At 42.2% G+C, this 16,784-nt stretch overlaps 1 protein-coding gene across 1 annotated transcript; it reads left to right on the forward strand.

Moving 5' to 3' along the window:
- Positions 1 to 1,403: 1,403 nt before the first annotated feature.
- On the forward strand, positions 1,404 to 16,723 carry LOC115370968 (clustered mitochondria protein homolog). The gene is made up of 30 exons (XM_030068063.1): positions 1,404 to 1,809; positions 2,121 to 2,200; positions 2,472 to 4,104; positions 4,273 to 4,433; positions 4,542 to 4,713; positions 5,645 to 5,785; positions 5,877 to 6,007; positions 6,181 to 6,335; positions 6,638 to 6,763; positions 7,077 to 7,224; positions 7,640 to 7,732; positions 8,051 to 8,269; positions 8,419 to 8,594; positions 8,753 to 9,058; positions 9,221 to 9,399; positions 9,788 to 9,889; positions 10,019 to 10,119; positions 10,242 to 10,394; positions 11,654 to 11,716; positions 11,807 to 12,054; positions 12,179 to 12,263; positions 12,391 to 12,544; positions 13,407 to 13,546; positions 13,659 to 13,739; positions 13,886 to 14,011; positions 14,775 to 14,896; positions 15,192 to 15,285; positions 15,392 to 15,526; positions 15,641 to 15,714; positions 15,962 to 16,723. The coding sequence occupies exons 3-30, from the start codon at positions 2,514 to 2,516 to the stop codon at positions 16,077 to 16,079; spliced, it is 5,394 nt and encodes a 1,797-aa protein (XP_029923923.1). The 5' UTR covers positions 1,404 to 1,809; positions 2,121 to 2,200; positions 2,472 to 2,513; the 3' UTR covers positions 16,080 to 16,723.
- The last annotated feature ends 61 nt before the right edge of the window (positions 16,724 to 16,784 follow it).

A 16,784-nucleotide genomic window follows, 5' to 3' on the forward strand; every position in this document is an offset into this window, starting at 1 on the left:
TGTATTAATTTGCAATATTTTGAATTGAAAAAGAGGGATGAACAAATTGGGAAAAGATGTAAAGCTCTGTTCTTCCCTTCATGCCACAGGGCAGAATATAATTCAAAAAATTACTGCTTGACAGCTTTGATCATTTGTAACTGACATCAAATTTATAAATTGATCTTGTTCAAAAACATTTCTCACACTGATGTAATATGCAATGTTAGTTAAGGTACTGTAAATGAATACTCTTAGTTCAGATTGATTAAAAGAATTTTGTTCAATTACTGAGAGAAAGTAGTTTCAAACCCGTAAAAATGAGCATGCCTACAGCTGTAATGGCATATTGTACAAAATCACGACAGCACAAAATGTCAGTGATTGGGTAAGCTGCAAGTTAATTACAGAGGGGGGCTTCAAGCTGAATGGCTGAATTTTCTGGGCCTCTGGAGTGGACAGAATGAAAGAACAAGGGGGGGAAGAGGTCAAAGGAGGTGGAGGAGACATGGAGAAGAATTGTAATAATGTGGTCAAATTACCCTCCATCTGGTCTATGAGACCAGGCAAAAGCTGAGTGTGGGCTGTATTCTTATCATTTGTATGAATGCCACACTGGGTGTGTGCCATCCAATAGCAGAGTCATCTGACAGAGTGTGGACTAAACTGAAAGTGTTGATAATAAAGTGGTAGGCCTGCAGTCGACGTGTTAAATTGAACGTGAATAGAAAAACATGCTGATGAATGTATTAACTAAGTAAAACTGAAATCCTTTTTTTTCTTTAATAGGAAATCAGTTAATAAATTCAGTAATTCATTCACTAATTAACAACAGAATTACAAGATGGAACTGTCAAGTCATTTAATTACCATTTCATCAGCAGCTAAAATATACAGGTTTATCATCATTTCATTTCATCATTTAAACATAATTTAGAAGATCAAAATAGCTATGGCACTTGCAAATAACTTTTGATTTTTAATCTGTTAATTGGCCTACAAGTTGTTAATTACTCCTAAACTGTGGTCATATGCACATGATTCAGTTGCCTAAACATTGTTAGGGGTCTGCAAACTTTCAGCTTGCAGCTTTGCAGAAACCCTGTTCTAGAACGTTCTCACGGTTGTCTTAGAGACGCCGAGCAGAATGTTAATGTCTCCCTGCAGTGCTGCCATGGCAACCGGCGAGAGTTCCTGCTCATGCCAAAGTGGGTAGGAAACAGAGAGGCTGAGAGAGAGAGAATACTGGAGGGATTTCTGAGAGCGTATGTTTGGAAAGAGATGTGATGTATCGCAGCCCTTGTGTTGTTATCGCAGAGAATGAACCTAAGAGGTGTCAGAGTCCTGCTGCTGCTATTTATACACCAGCCTCTCAGTCCTCCTGCACGTGTTCACATTCAAGGTAGATAGAGAGTGCATGGATCAGTCTAAATACAGGAAGTTACATCATGAAAGGCGGAGAGGTCGCCCTCTTCTGGACTTAAACCGGTACTTAGTGAGTGTAGTGTGTGTATATGTGCGTGCGTGTGTGTGTATGAGAGAGAGGGAGACTAAGTGTGTCGACAGGAGGGCCGACAGGCTCTTTCACAGCTCCTCTTCACCTCTCACACGTTCAGGAACATCCTATGAAGGGCACAGAAGAAAACACACACTAACTCACACACATAGCCGGTTTGGGTAACGTGGTTTCGCAGTAGGGAGAGGGGAGTCTCCTGCTCTACAGGGAAGCCTGGGAAACTCAGCACTCTGGTTTTTTAGCAGGATGAACAGCAGTGGAGCCTGGAGAAGATGACATAGACTAGCAGTGTCTACCTCCCTCTACACTGGCTGGTAGGGCCTGCAGATGGACTACACTAATGTGATGCTGTTGTATACCTTTGTTGTTTTGAATATATACAATGATTTTGTCTGCCACCTTTGTGTGTTTATTTGAGCTTGAATAGGGTGGTTTTAATTTGTGCATTGTTTTCATATCATCTCTAATTAGGGCTTATGGCTTTTAAAATATATCTATTTCCAGCATTCTTCTTTTTAGATAGCAACTTTTATTTACCGTGCATTAAAAACTTAACAATTTCAACTCAAGAAATTATTTCCAGGTTAATTTTAACTTGCAAATTTTGCCCTTCCATCTGTTCCAGGATTCCAGTGATTCCAACATCATTCCAGAGTTCTTCTACTGATATTTAGCATCCAGTTTGGTATTCCAGTTTGTCCCACTGTAAGGTGACACCACTGCACAATCTGTAATAACATGCCATAATCTCTCTGTCATCAGCTGTTGTCTAAAGCTATTACAGTCAACCTCACTGACATGCACACACAACACACTGACACAGAAACATGTGACATTAACAGTGACCTCAGCAGGCCAAACTTAGCAGCTTAACTAGAGCACTGACTCTGTTTATGTTTTCAAATTCCATTACAGCACATTATTTTTTTTTGTTTCAACTGAACTTGCATAAACTTTTTTGTCTGTTTCCACTCAGGTCAGCAACACAGCACCACTGCAGTGTTGTGCACAAGGCACCATGGGAAATGTGGCCCAGTGTTGCCATGCATTATCAAACTTCCTATTGTGTAAAGATGCACTAGAGCGTGACGTGGAAAGGTCTGCTCTGCTGTCTGACGAAGAGAGTGAATGTGACTCGCCAGTGCTGCTGGGTGACCCACAGGATGATTTGGTGACTGTGTCCACCAACGTGTCAAACCTTACTCTAGAACAAGAGCACTTCCTGTTTCCTGACATCATCCTGAGCAGCAGCCTTGGAGGGGACGTGGCCCTGGTGGAGCCAATGGTGTGTCTCTTGGTTTCTGAGGAGGAGGAAGGAGAAGCGGAGGCAATGGGGAGGGACGAGGCAGGAGCTGAAGGACAAGAGAGAACTGATGGAGGGAGATATAGGCTATACACTGAGGTGGAAACTCAGACTGAAGTGGAGACACAGATTAGAACAGGGGTACAGACACAGACAGAACACCAGGCAGAAGTCCAAACGCAAACAGAGATACTGGCATGCATTAATAAAACTATGAAGAGGAAGAAACAAGCTGAAGTAAATATACAAACAAACATGGAACGTGCAAAAGAGACAGTAATGGGTATTTGGAAGGATCATGGACCACAGAAACAAGTGGACATCGCTAAAATGCCATTTGAGAAACATCAGAAAAAGTTAAATGCCAAACTTTGGATTGATGCAGACGTCTACCCCAAACTGGAGATGGGCAGACAGAAAGAGAGAAAAGGTTTGGGCTTTGAAAGCCTGGGAAAAGAAGTGGAACAGGGAAAACTGAAAGACCACTGCATCCACAAGGAAATGACCACCACTTTAGAAAAGCACAACACAGTCACTACACAAGATGGTGCATTCCAAATAGAGCAGAACATGGGCACAATGGAGGAGGTAAACACCAATAAAGAGCAGAACACAAAACAATTGAATATCTGTCAGCTGCAACAGAAAAGTGTTGTAATGGACCTGACTAAGCTAACAGATCGCCCCTCAGTGATGCTGACAGAACACAGCACATACAAAATGGAAGAGAGCATTGTTCCAGCAAAGCAGGACACCAACAAGTCACAGCCAAATGTTCGCCTGACAAACCGCAGCATCAACAACATTCAATTTCAAACTTTTGAGAACTTTGACCCTACAGATTGTTGTGTAGACCAGACACAACAGCGTACTATCCAGACAAATCAGAATGATGAGCAGATGGGGCAGCTAACTGTGCGATCCTGTCAGAATGGAAATGAGAAGGAACCGAGCATTACCCACACAAGACTGAAATTAAATATGTCTGATGACCAGACAGATCAGATAATTGCCTGTGCAAAACAGAATGTTAATCAGATGGACTGCAATATTGTCCAGACAGAAGGCAATCCTGGTGATCTGATGCAGAGTGTTGACCAGACCGATGAGACCAGTGTCCACACAGAGCAAATTCAGAGCCAGATAGAGCAATGTCCAGCCAAGACCAAAGAGAGCGAAAACAAAACTGCTCTCCAACATGCTTTGGAGTTGGAGAGAGCTCAGGTGGAGGAGGGAGGAGCTGAGATGAAGCAAGTGACCTTGTTTTTAATCGATAGACTATTTTTGGCTGCCCCAGAAGTCAAAGGTGTGTGAATATACTTTATTATGAGTTTATTTGGACATTTGTTTTTTGTGGACTTTCTCTGTCAAAATGGTCCTAAACCATTCACTTTGAGCTTATACATTGGCCCATCACTTAGCCAGTTTTCATCTTCATACTCTTATTTTGTCTTTTGTGCACTGTTATTAACAGCGCCTCCAGGTCAAAATGAGAAAGGGTCAACGAATAATGGCACAGAGCAGGCTGATGCTGATAAAAGGGAGCAACACAGCATCCAAGATGTTGTAAACCTCCAAGAGATGGGCTTTACTCTCAGAATCCAGCCTCCCGGAGCAGAAGGTTTTGAGCTTCAGGTATGTTATTTTCAGTAATCATCCAGCTTTCCTATATATTTTATCACTTCATATGTGAATTCGGAGCTACCATTTACTGTCTTTTGCTGTTTCAAATTGTTTTCTTAGGTATCAGGGCAGATGCTGGTGGCAGAGCTGCACCAGGTGCTGATGGATCATGAGATCACCTGCCACCGCACATGCTTCTCCCTACAGCTGGGCGGTACCATGCTCGACAGCCTCACAGAGCTACGCTCCATTCAGGGCATCCAGGATGGAGCACTCATCAAGGTGGTGGAGGGTAACAGCCTTATCTTCTTTCTTTACTATTACTATTTCTGTGATAATAAAATTCAAACAAAGTCTACTTTACAGTGCAATCTTTCTCTGCAGCTGACCTCAGTCCAAGTTTGGAACCCACATTACAAAGGACGTCAGCTGGAGCTGTAGAACCTCTTCTCTGGTTAAGAAGCAGCAGAGATTTTGCAGCCTGATAAGTCTAAAAAAACACCAGCAATGTACAATAGTGAGCGTACTCTCTTGTTGAATCACAGCCTGCCATGGGAGCTGCACAGTGCCTGACCACCAAAGCTTGGCCAAACGTGACAAAAATAGTCCAGCATATCACTTAGTCCACCCTCACAAGACATTTACAGCAATTCAAAACTGAGAGGAACGATTACAGCATATTAGGGACTCACCCCTGCCCAATCAATATTTGGTTCCTTCTTATCTGGCAAATAGCACAGCAGCATTCAGTCAAACTCAGGAACGGCTTGTGCCACCAAGCTGTAAGGATGCTGAACATGATGTGCACAAATAGTGAACTTTGCTTTACTAAGCACCACCTGCTACCAGAAATCATTCCTATCTTATACACAAGTCACTTTAAGCCTTATTTTTCATGTACCACTCACTGCTGTTTGTTAAACCTGCAATAGGAGAATTTTATGCACCAGTCACTTTATACTCTAATCTTGGACTCTGTTAGTACTATACTACTTGAATTCTATGCATCAATCACTTTATGCTACTATAATAGAAGCTACTGTTCTATATTGTATTTTGCACTGTTTTTTCATTGCACTATCCACCATGACTATTTGCTACCCTTTTGTTCGGAATGCAGCACAATCCCAAGAAAAGCTGTTTCTTTCACTGCACACTTGTGTAAAGTGTAAGGCTCAACTGAATTTGCATTGAATGATGCATCTTTCTTGATCTTGTTACAGATTCTTACACAGTACGTGATGCTCGTATTCATCTTCGACATGTCCGTGATCTTTTGAGGAGCCTTGACCCCACGGATGCACACAACGGAATGAATGGGAGTTCACTGTCCTACCTCAGCCTTTACACCCGAGGAGAGATGGGTATGGTTATCCTCTCAGATTTCCTCTAGTCTTGTTTCCATTTCCACTTATAGTCATTCAGTTTTTTTCTCTACCATATTCATCCATGTAGATGGTGAATATGGAGGGAAGAAACGAGCTTCAGAGAAGGAGTATACTGACTGCAGCCCTCCAGAGTATATCCTTCCTGGATGCAAGGATCGCCCCCTTTCTCTGCTGCAGCCAATGAGAGATGATTGGAAGGTGAAAGAAACTGGTTTAATAGCAAAGACCTTTATGAAACTTTTATGAAATTTTTATGAAATTATGAAACAAATTAAATGAGTTTCCTTTATGAGACAAGGGAATAATAAGAAAATGTCCAATTTGGAAACCCAGTTTTTGTCCTCCTGTGTCATCTTTCCTGTGTTGGATAGCCGTTGCAGTGCCTGCGGGTCCTGACCATGAGCAGCTGGAACCCTCCTCCGGGGAACAGGAAGATGCATGGGGACTTAATGTACCTCAATGTTGTGACCATGGAGGACCGAGACCTCAACATTACCTCCTCTACACGTGGCTTCTACCTCAATCAGTGAGTGAGATCTTAGATTGCTCAGTTAAATGCAGGTCTACTGACAGGCTATGAACATTGAACAGCTTGCATGTCTGCTCTTAAAGTTGCATAAATAAAGGTCAGAGAATGTTGAAAAGAATATGCATTGAAAACAGAGTCATTGCGGCAATATAGAGCCAAAAGAGCAGTGAACCTCAACCAAGTGAAGCTCAAGCAAGTAAATCCTCAAGGGTTTTATAATTTTGATGGTTGACGATGACAAACTTCACTCACCACTGCTGCTCAGTTTGTTTCAAATTGTGGTATGATGGCTGTTCTAGGTCAACCTCCTTCACATTCAACCCAAAGCCTGCAATACCCAAAATCCTTTGCCATTCTCTAGTGGAACTGCTGAGTCAAGTCAGTCCTGTCTTCAGGAAAAACTTCAGTGCCCTGCAGAAGAAGAGGTGAGCACTCTGCCTGTGGTCAGCTTAGAAACCTTTGATAAAAAAAAAAAACTTTTACTATTGTCAATGCAAAATGTACAGTACAAACTATCTGGTGAAAAGAGGATGGAGTGACAGTTATGCCATTCATCTGATTTTTTGGGAGTATAACTTTCTTGTATATCAGGGCCAAGAACAACAGAAATGAGGATGAAAAAGGAATGACTCAATGGGATTGTTATTCATGTCTTCATTCAAACTTAAATCCTAGTCAAAAAATCCTTAGACTAACCTTTTTGAGACAAACCATTTTCCACTGCTGGTTATTCACCAGGGTCCAGCAACACCCGTACGAGCGGATAGCAACGCCTTTTCAAGTATTTACATGGACCGCCCCTTATGGAGACCATGCCCTCGACTGTGTTAGAGCAGAGGAGACACACACCAGCCACATGGGCCAGGACGAGCACACAACTGGACAGGTTTCAGACTCACATGCTCACGTTTGTCTGGATGAAAGAGGGAAATGAGGCTGAATTTAGGGGAGTGCAGGGAAATAGAACAGACAAAGAGTAGAGATCTCCTGTAACTTGCATGCATGAACATGCACATACACATAAACACACACACAGTGATTTGATAGACCATATGGGTGGCAGTTCACAAATCAAGATTGACAAATTAGCCTGGTAACTTTAAAAAATGCTGTGAAATTTTGTTTATTATTAGCACTCATCAGCATGCATGACTGAATCATAATCCTAAACCTAACATTCAAGTTTATTTTACAGATTCAATTTAGTTTAAAAAGAATATAGCATAAACTTTATCACAGTTCTCCAGCTAACTCGTTTTGATGTACCTCTCTGATGATGATATTGTGTGTTATGAGCACAGAGTCGGGACTGGAATGAGGAGCTGCAAGGATGCAAAGAACTTCCTGGAAGGAACCTTCAGGAACGCCTACACAGGGAGAGGAACATATTCAAGGTGAGATCATGGGTGTCATGAACAAGTTTCAGGCCAATCCTCTCTTAGTTTGAAGGTTAGGGAAGTTTGTGACCGCTGATTTATTAGTCTGAATCCCTGGACCAGTTGTGAAAATATGAGTTGTTGAAGTAACTGAATGACATTCTTGTCTCTCCTCAACAACTAACACCAAAATGTCCTTCAGCAAAGCACTAAACACCCACCTGTTCCAGTGAAGTACTGATTGTAGCACTTTGAGATTAGGTTGTATTGCTCTTCACTGAAAAGTGTGAGCAAAATTCTGATTCTCATTGGTTATCCACTCATCCTTCCATTCAGACCAACAGTGACTTTGTTGGAGCTGCAACACGAGGTGCTGTAGCAGTTATCGACGGTAACATCATGGCATTAAACCCCGGGGAGGAGCCTCGTATGCAGATGTTCATCTGGAATAACCTCTTCTTCAGTCTGGGGTTTGACATATCTGACCACTACCGTCCACTAGGGGGCAACACTGCTGCCCACGCTGCTGCCATCTGTGACCTGAGAGGATCACAGGTAGGGTGTTTTGTGTGAAGGGTGAAAATTATTTTGGGGAAGTTCTTGGGCAAGACATACTACAAAAGCTTTTACTGCCTTTACATTACTGGACCACTTGTCCAGTCATTAAACTGGACATTTATAATATATCTTCTGCTCTGCACCAGGCATATGCATCCATTGCCTCAGAGGGTCTACACACACTTGGGACAGCTGTGGTGGATTACCGTGGTAACCGTGTCATCGCCCAGACCATTGTTCCAGGGATACTGGAGAAGAATCAGGAGCAGAGTGTAGTCTATGGCTCTAATGACTATGGAACGACTGTTCTCACACACCCGAGGTAACTCACATAAAACATGACAAGCTAGAACTCACATTTTAAGCTTTTAGTCTTTATACAGTCGTTAACATTGGCTCCTGTGAGGATCAAACCATCTACCTCCAGGACACCCTGCTATTCTCTTGAAGTCCTCAATCCAGGCCTTTTTCAAATCACAGGTTTCTGGAGCTGCTGGATAAGACCTGTGCACCACTGAGAATTCATCGTCACCAGGTGCTCGACCACAATGACAGCCCAGTGGAACTTTGCTCCTCAGTTGAAACCAAGGGCATCCTGGGTAACGACGGGCGACCGTACATCTTGGACCTTCTCCGAACGCTCCCACCAGACCTCAACTTCCAATTCTCAGAGCAAAAGGAGGCAGTGGTGCCAGAGGAGTGTCGGAGCTTTGGTTACCCTCGGCGTCATCGGCACGGTCTGGCCAGTCTGAGGCCGGAGCTGATAGAGGCCTTTGTACAGCACAGGTGGGGGAAATGATATCTGAAAAAGGGAACTAATAGGGAACTGCTAAGGAACTGATAGGGAACTATAAATCTTGAGCCTTTGTTTGGATGTGAACGCAAACACTATATACAACTATTTAACCTGTGGGGCATGTGTACTTGATGTCTTTTACCATGTTACAGGTATGAACTCTTCATCAAGATGGTGTCCACGGGGCTAAGCCAACTGGAAGCAGGTCCTGAGAGCCAGGAGATTGCAGGAGATTCAACAGGAATGACCCAGGCTAAAGACAAGGGGCAGATTGAGGAGCTGCTCAAAGTGCTGGAAGCTGGGGATGTAGCCACAGCTGAAGGTAACATGGGCCAATAAGATCAGCAGCAATCAGCTGAAGTGAACAGATAAAATAATGTGTGTTGATAACTGTGGGGAAATTGTCTCACTGCAGCAGAAAATCATAGGGACTGAGTATGAGAACAAAGGATGAAAAGGTACTAAAGGATATGAGTAAAATCGGTAATAATGGATGTCATGTTAGATAGCTATAGTCTCTGTGATACTAATAAAATGTTTCTGCTGGCAAAAAAGAATTTCTAATGTGATTGCTAACTGATAGATACTGTATGGCCAATTGCAAAAAAGCATGTGCACAGTATGAGAGGATGTGCATTGTGACAGAGGAAAGCTGAGCATTGACTCATTGCTTTGTTGCTTTTTCAGAATCAGTAATTTGCTTTTTTTAATTCCTGCAGATTTTCAGAGAAGAAAGGTGATCATGGATGCCTGTAAGACTGTTGGCTCAATCAGTGACTCTCACTTTGACATTCGCTTCAGTGCTGATGTTTGCTCTCCAGGTATTACCCTGCACACTCACTCACACACACACACATTCATGCAAACCAGTTATTAAGAAATCTCAGACACATACATTATATGGGATCTAAGTACTTAAGACAGAGATCAAAAGTGTCTCTTTGCTATAGGTGTGCGTTTCCCCCCTGACTGTGCTGAAGAGGTTCAGAGGCAGAGGCAGCTATTATGGGACGCTGCTGCCTTTCTACTATCCAATCAGATTCCAGCAGTGGTGAGTCTTCTGTGGAAAAAAATAATCTTGAGGATCCTTGTGAATTAAGCTGAACATGGTGATAGCACAGAAACAGCAGAAGATAGTGACAGTATTGCTGCATATGTTTGTGTGTATTTTAGCTGAGGGACTGTCTTGACCAAACAGCAGTGCCTTTGGATGGAGCAACCTTGACCTCAGTGCTGCACCAGCGGGGTGTCAACATTCGTTACCTGGGCACCCTGCTGGAGGTGCTGGAGAGGGCAGAGCAGAGAGAGAGACTCAGCCATGTCGAGGTACAGTCGCTGTTACACACATCACATGTAGAGGCATTTTGGCTGCCATCCAGTCTCTGTGAGTTCACCTGTATATTGAAATTATTCCTGCTACATCATTTGAATCAGCTTGTTTTTCTGCCGGTGGGCTGGGTTGCAACCAAACTCAACCAGCAGTGGGTTGGAAGATACATATTTGCAACATATCTGCTAGTTCTGCTAGGGTGGGGTAACATTTTGTGGCAGGCAGAGTAAAGTCCAGGATACACCCTACCTATGAAAATAAAGGGAGAAATCAAAGACAAAAACTGAGCTTTGTCACATTTAGACACTGGGCCAAATTTTTTTCCTAAAATATCCTGACGTAACTGAGTCAGGTAGGCATTCCATGTGTGGCTAAGGGACACAGACAGGATAAGAAAGCTCTGCTGCAGGGATTCAAACCTGTGACCTTATGGTTTCAGGATAGTTTCTAAAACCCATTAGGTCACCATGTCACCTGTAAAAATATGGCAAGTATCTGGTACAGAAAAATAATCAAGTAAAATTCAAAATGTAAAAGCATTCCTCCAAAGACCTTGAAAGAACCTTGTGGGATATTCAGCAACTCATTTTCTGTCTGGTGATGTATAATTTGTCTGTATGCATAATTTATCAGTCTGGTGTATAATTTGTGACAGATGTGGCCCTTGTAAATGGTGCAAGATAAATTAGATGAAATTGGTTTTATAGATTTCAAAGTCTCAAAGCATTGCATCTGCTTTGAAACAGCATGGTCATGGACAGAGCTGTCCTATTGCTAGAAATTATTATATCTGATTCTATTCCTGGAGATCATAGAAAATCCTGGAACAAAGGTTATTAGTTTAGGTGAACACTGGTAAAAGTACGAGAGGTAATAGGCAGTTCAAGTTCAAGAGCTCCACAAACCAATGTGTTCACCAAAGTAGAAACCTCTTGGCCTAAGTGAGAGATAAAGATGTATTTTTATTCAATAATACCAAATACATGCCTCAGATGATTAGGCTGTTAGTGCCATTATCACAATAAATAAGAAATGAATTTAAATGTTACATTTAAAGATGTAGGTGAATACAGCTGAATGCAGTTTGTTGGCTGCTGCTTGCTCATTGCTATGTGAGCTACGTGAGACTAAACCATTAAATTTAATGATTAAACTAGTAAAACACCTAAATTACAAAACCCAATTCTTGGCCCAAGATGAAGCTGAACTGTAACCAGTGTTCCTGAATTGTAACTGATAAAATATCCCTCCACAGAGAATTTCCATCAGTGAGCTGATCATCAGAAGTGCAAAACATGTCTTCAAGATCTATATACAGGTGACATGCTTCAACTATTCATATAGTACATTGTGTAATATCATGGCATCAATTTTATACTGACACCATTAATATACTGATTTCCTCCAGGATGTGGAACCTGCAGCTTTCTCAGCTGCTGTCAGCCATTTCCTGAACTGCCTCCTGAGTTCCTGCTCGTCGCTCCCCGACTCCAGCTCAGATGAGCTGCTGTCTCGTCGCAGGAGCCGACGTCGGCGTTGCCAAGGAAGTCGAGTTGCTCTGTTGACAGACAGTGTGTGGGCGAGACTGACACCCAGTGACCTCTGGGGCAGGATCAGGACTGAGGCTGAGGATTATTACCACTACTCAATTCATAGGTTTGTGTGTGTGCCTTTCTGTGTGTGTGTGTGTGTGTGTGCGTAACTGTGTATAAGTGTGTATGTCTGTGTGTGCCTAGATGTGTGCAACAGGATTTTATACTGTCATCCTCTCTGTGTTTAGTGGAAGTACAGATGAAGTGATAGAGAAGCACTGCCTCCAGAAGATCTCCCTGCTTAGAGAGATTGCCATCAAAACAGGCATCCAGGTCAGACATCTATTCACACTTCTCTTCATAATTACATTTGCTCATGAAATGCCTCTTTCTTTTACTCATGATGTTTTTTTACATTCTCTGCCTCCTTCTATCCCTGTATCCCTCTCTCTCCATTCAGGTGCAGTTGAGGGAGTATGCATTTGAGTCTCGTCACAGGCCAGCATTTAATGAGGAAGATGTCGTCAACATGTTCCCTGTAGTCAAATACCTCAAGCGTACATCAACTGATGCCACACAGCTTATTCAGCATGCACAGGTTGCAGTACAGCAGGGTGAGAGACATAGATATAGACGTGCATGCATACTGTACATGTATACATTTAGGGTGGCAGGGTGGTCTTGTACAAGAGACTGGGGAAACTTTCCTTTAACGAGAAGACACGGGCCACTGGGGATCCAGATTACAGGCAAGTATCTGCCCTGCTTAAGTGTCTTTGAGCAAGACACACTGAGTTCCTACCAGTTACAGAGGCTCTTCTATGTAGCTGCACCATAAACTACCTGTGGAGCAGGTTAGAACAACAGAAATACCCTAATCTATAAAGCATCCTGCCTTTGTAATATTTGCTCAAATTTACATAAACTCATAGACAATGGGCAAAAATGCCACACACCTGAAAATTTCATACATGTTTTATCTTTACATGACACAAGTATACATGCAGCCACATAGCAATGAACACACACAAGTGTATATGCACAAAATATTAGAGCCACCATCCTTTGTTTTTAAAATGTAGCACGAAATGCCTAAACTGTAACATCCACTGACCTTGGCTTGATGCTTATGGGTGACGGATTGCCATCTTGCAACACTGGCCCTATGGCTACTGTCATGGATCATTATCTTATTGCACTGGCGCCAGGATGACTAGAATCAGGGATCACAATCCAGCCTCACTATCTTGCCCAATTGGTTCTATTGCAATTTTTAACTGCCATTATACAAGTCATCATTATCTATATTGCTATGCTGTCGCAACATTGATTACCCATCAAAGTTGCATGCAGGTGAGCAGATTTGCACTAGTTGAAAGGGACTCGAGTTAGTTATTCAGTCTGTTTCATGGAAAGAGGAAGTGTTCCTTCTTTTTATACATTTGTGCACCATCAGCATTTTATGTTTCCTTTTAGGTCTTCTCAAAGATGGCTATGACTTGATAAGCCAGGCCCTGACTCTATTCAGCAGTGTTTGTGGGGTCCTGCATGAGGACGTCTGTATGTGCCTGCGCCTCCTTGGACGGCTCAGCTACATCTTGGGGGACTATGCAGATGTAAATATGCAATTAATTTCTATGACCTTTGACCCATAATGTGGCACAAACAGATCAAAATTGCCTTTGATGAGCTTTCTTACTATAACCTCTCTCTCTGCATGTTTCACAGGCCCTCAGCCACCAGGAAAAGGCTGCCATGAGCAGTGAGAGAGTACAAGGCATAGACCACCCACAGACAATTCAAGACTATGTAACTCCCCATGTTTTCTCATCAATACACCATGCAGATTATGACTATAAAAAAACATTTCTTGGTTTACTTAATTATGGTCAATGTTCTGTAATACAGCACTTGTGTCTCTTCATGCACAAGCTTTCTTTTTTTCTGTGATTCAGATGTACCTGGCCCTCTATTGCTTTGCTGGTGGCCAGCACTCAACCTCCCTACGTCTGCTGTATCGTGCTCGTTACCTCACTCTCCTTGTGAGTGGTGAGGATCACCCACAGGTCGCTCTGCTGGATGTAAGCATGACCTCATCTTAGTCCAATGCTAATATATTAAACTCACTATCTAGTGACCATAATGTGTCACAAAAAGAGCTAATGATTGTAGTTTCCACATTGCCACTATGTATTTAATTTTTATTTAATAATTCAAGTCCAATTGTAAGTAAAAAGCTCTTTTAAAAGGAGATCTGAGTTAGACGTCAGCAGCACAGATTGGGAGGAGAATGCACAATCAATGTGTGAGAAAAGTGCCATAGATATTCCACAGCAGGTGTTATCAAACTTCTTCATGTTCTAGACCCCTAAGCTGACTTTCATTTGGGTCTAGGTTAATGGTGCAGTTTGGTTTAGGATTAAAAGTGGGGTTATGCTTAGCGTTAGAATAAAGTCAGGTTAAGGGTTATATAGCCTACAGAAATACAGCACAATGACAAGTGACCACTTGTTGGAGATCTTCCTCTTGCCACCTGACAGGTAAGTATCAGCAGACTGTATAAATAAGTAATTATAGGAACTTTCACCCAAAATATATTCAGTCACTTAAGGAATTGGATAATTCAAAAAGACAATGGGCAGCAATGAAAACTCTCACTGATCAAAACTGACCATTAAAGTAAAGAAGGAAGAGGTTATTCGACAACTTGATGAAATATATACTCAACCCTGTCCAAGCAAAGTCTCTACTTGTCTTTGGACTGTGGTTTAAGGGCTGGTTACATCCAACTCATGTGTTGGAAGTTGTATGTATTGATGTTCTTGTTGTACTCTCCCACTTTAGAGTATGCTGGGTCTGGTGCTTCATGGACTGATGGAGTATGAGCTTTCCCTTAAGTTCCTACAGAATGCCTTAATTTTAACCGCAAAATATCATGGAGCCGCATCGCTCAAACATGCACACAGGTAAGACAATTTACCAGTATGTTACTTATTATGTTGATTACATTTAACCTCTATCACAGCAGATTCGAGGACCTTGTTTCTAGGGAAGACCTAGCTAAGACAACAGCACATTTAGCTTCATACTGAAACAAAAAGAGCTCTACAAAACAGTGATATACAATGGGGATGGAAAACACCTTGAAATGGCTGCTGTGATCTTCCCCTTATCTTCCTGCTCTGTTTCTCCATTTCCATCTCATGGAAATTTTCATGTCCTCCTTACCTCTCTGCCTCTCCTTCTCTATCTCCTGCACAGTCATCACCTGCTGGCTACTGTGTACGAGAGTAAAGGAGAGTTTCGTTCAGCCCTACAACACGAGAAGGAGGCATATTCAATATATAAGAGCCAGGTATGCGCTTCAAAGTGCTGGAGTGACATCAGAGCTAATTTTATATATGCCTGATGCTATGCATTCAGAGTCTTTAATATGAGTCTTTGTTGTTACACACATGAAGGCTGGTGAGGACCACGACAGAACGAAGGAAAGCTCAGAGTACCTGAAGAGCCTGACTCATCAGGCTGTGATTCTACAGAAAGCCATCAACCACATCTACAGTAATACACCTAGTGCCTGTACTCCACCACCAAAGGTATGTGCACTGAGCACACAAGGACACACACACACACACACACACACACACACACATACACATTCCTATTGTATGTTTTGGTAAGCAATTGATCTCATCTGAATTTATTTCCAGTTTTCCACACCAAGCCTTCATGTAATCCTTCAGCAACTCAACCTGACCTGTGGAATAATCCTCATTCCTCTCAGGTTAACACACACACACACACACACACACACACACACACACACACGTGCACAAAAAACTCGTAATAGTTACGTGCATTTTTTAACATCTATAGTTGCATAGTGTCTACAAGCTCCAGTTTCCTCTAGTTTACTGAAGTTGAACCGGTGATTATCCCAATCAAGAGTGACTTTTAATAAAAGCATTAATGATATCTTTTGTGGAATGATCTCTAATACGTAGCCTCTCCCCTTATTTCTTCCTGTCTAGTGCAAAGGAAATTGCAGATTTGAAGACTGAGTTGAAAGGAAAGAACAGGACTCAGGAGCTTGAGAACCAGTTGCAGCTAAAAGGCTCGACATCTGGAGACTACAGACAACAGCACTGATCTATGAACTGGACCTGTTACAATGGAACATTTTGGTGTTGACATGGCCCCATGAAAATGACCATAGACAATGAACAACAATAATAAATCAAAGACTGACAATGGATACCAGCTGCTTTGGGAAAGTTAAATTAATAGACTATAATTGCAATAGTCTCATACTGTAAAGGTGATTAGTTCTGCTGCTTTGTGAGAATGTGATGGGTGGATTCCAGTGTTGGAGGCAGTCTGAGCCTTATTAGAAATTTCATTTACTGCAGGCCTATCTGTAGTCAAGAAATGTATCTGTAACTGAGATGTGAGGAGAGGATGGTGTATGTAGGAAATCTCTAAGGGGTACAACCTCAGTGGCAAAATGTGAATAGCCCTGTGCCATTTTCTGCCAGAGAAACATGTAAATACACCACTGAGCAATGTTCTGAAATATCACTGCTAGATAGACTGACTCGCTGGGTTACTTCTACTGAGAGAAATGTAGGCCTAGTCACAATGAAACTGAAATACAAACTGGGTTTGCAATTATTTTGTCTTCCTGCAATACCCAATGTATCCACTGAGTTCCACTCTTGTGCTATAAACAGAACAGAACTTAACTGGATGATGTGTGTGTACTCCAATATTAAAATGTGTATGACTGTGTTGAACTTAAGCCTACAAGCTGTGTAAGCGTTGGAATACCTTCCCCGTTGTTCTTATTAATAGGCT

The sequence above is a fragment of the Myripristis murdjan genome, chromosome 14 (assembly GCF_902150065.1).
Source record: "Myripristis murdjan chromosome 14, fMyrMur1.1, whole genome shotgun sequence".
In the NCBI taxonomy this organism is placed as follows: domain Eukaryota; kingdom Metazoa; phylum Chordata; class Actinopteri; order Holocentriformes; family Holocentridae; genus Myripristis; species Myripristis murdjan.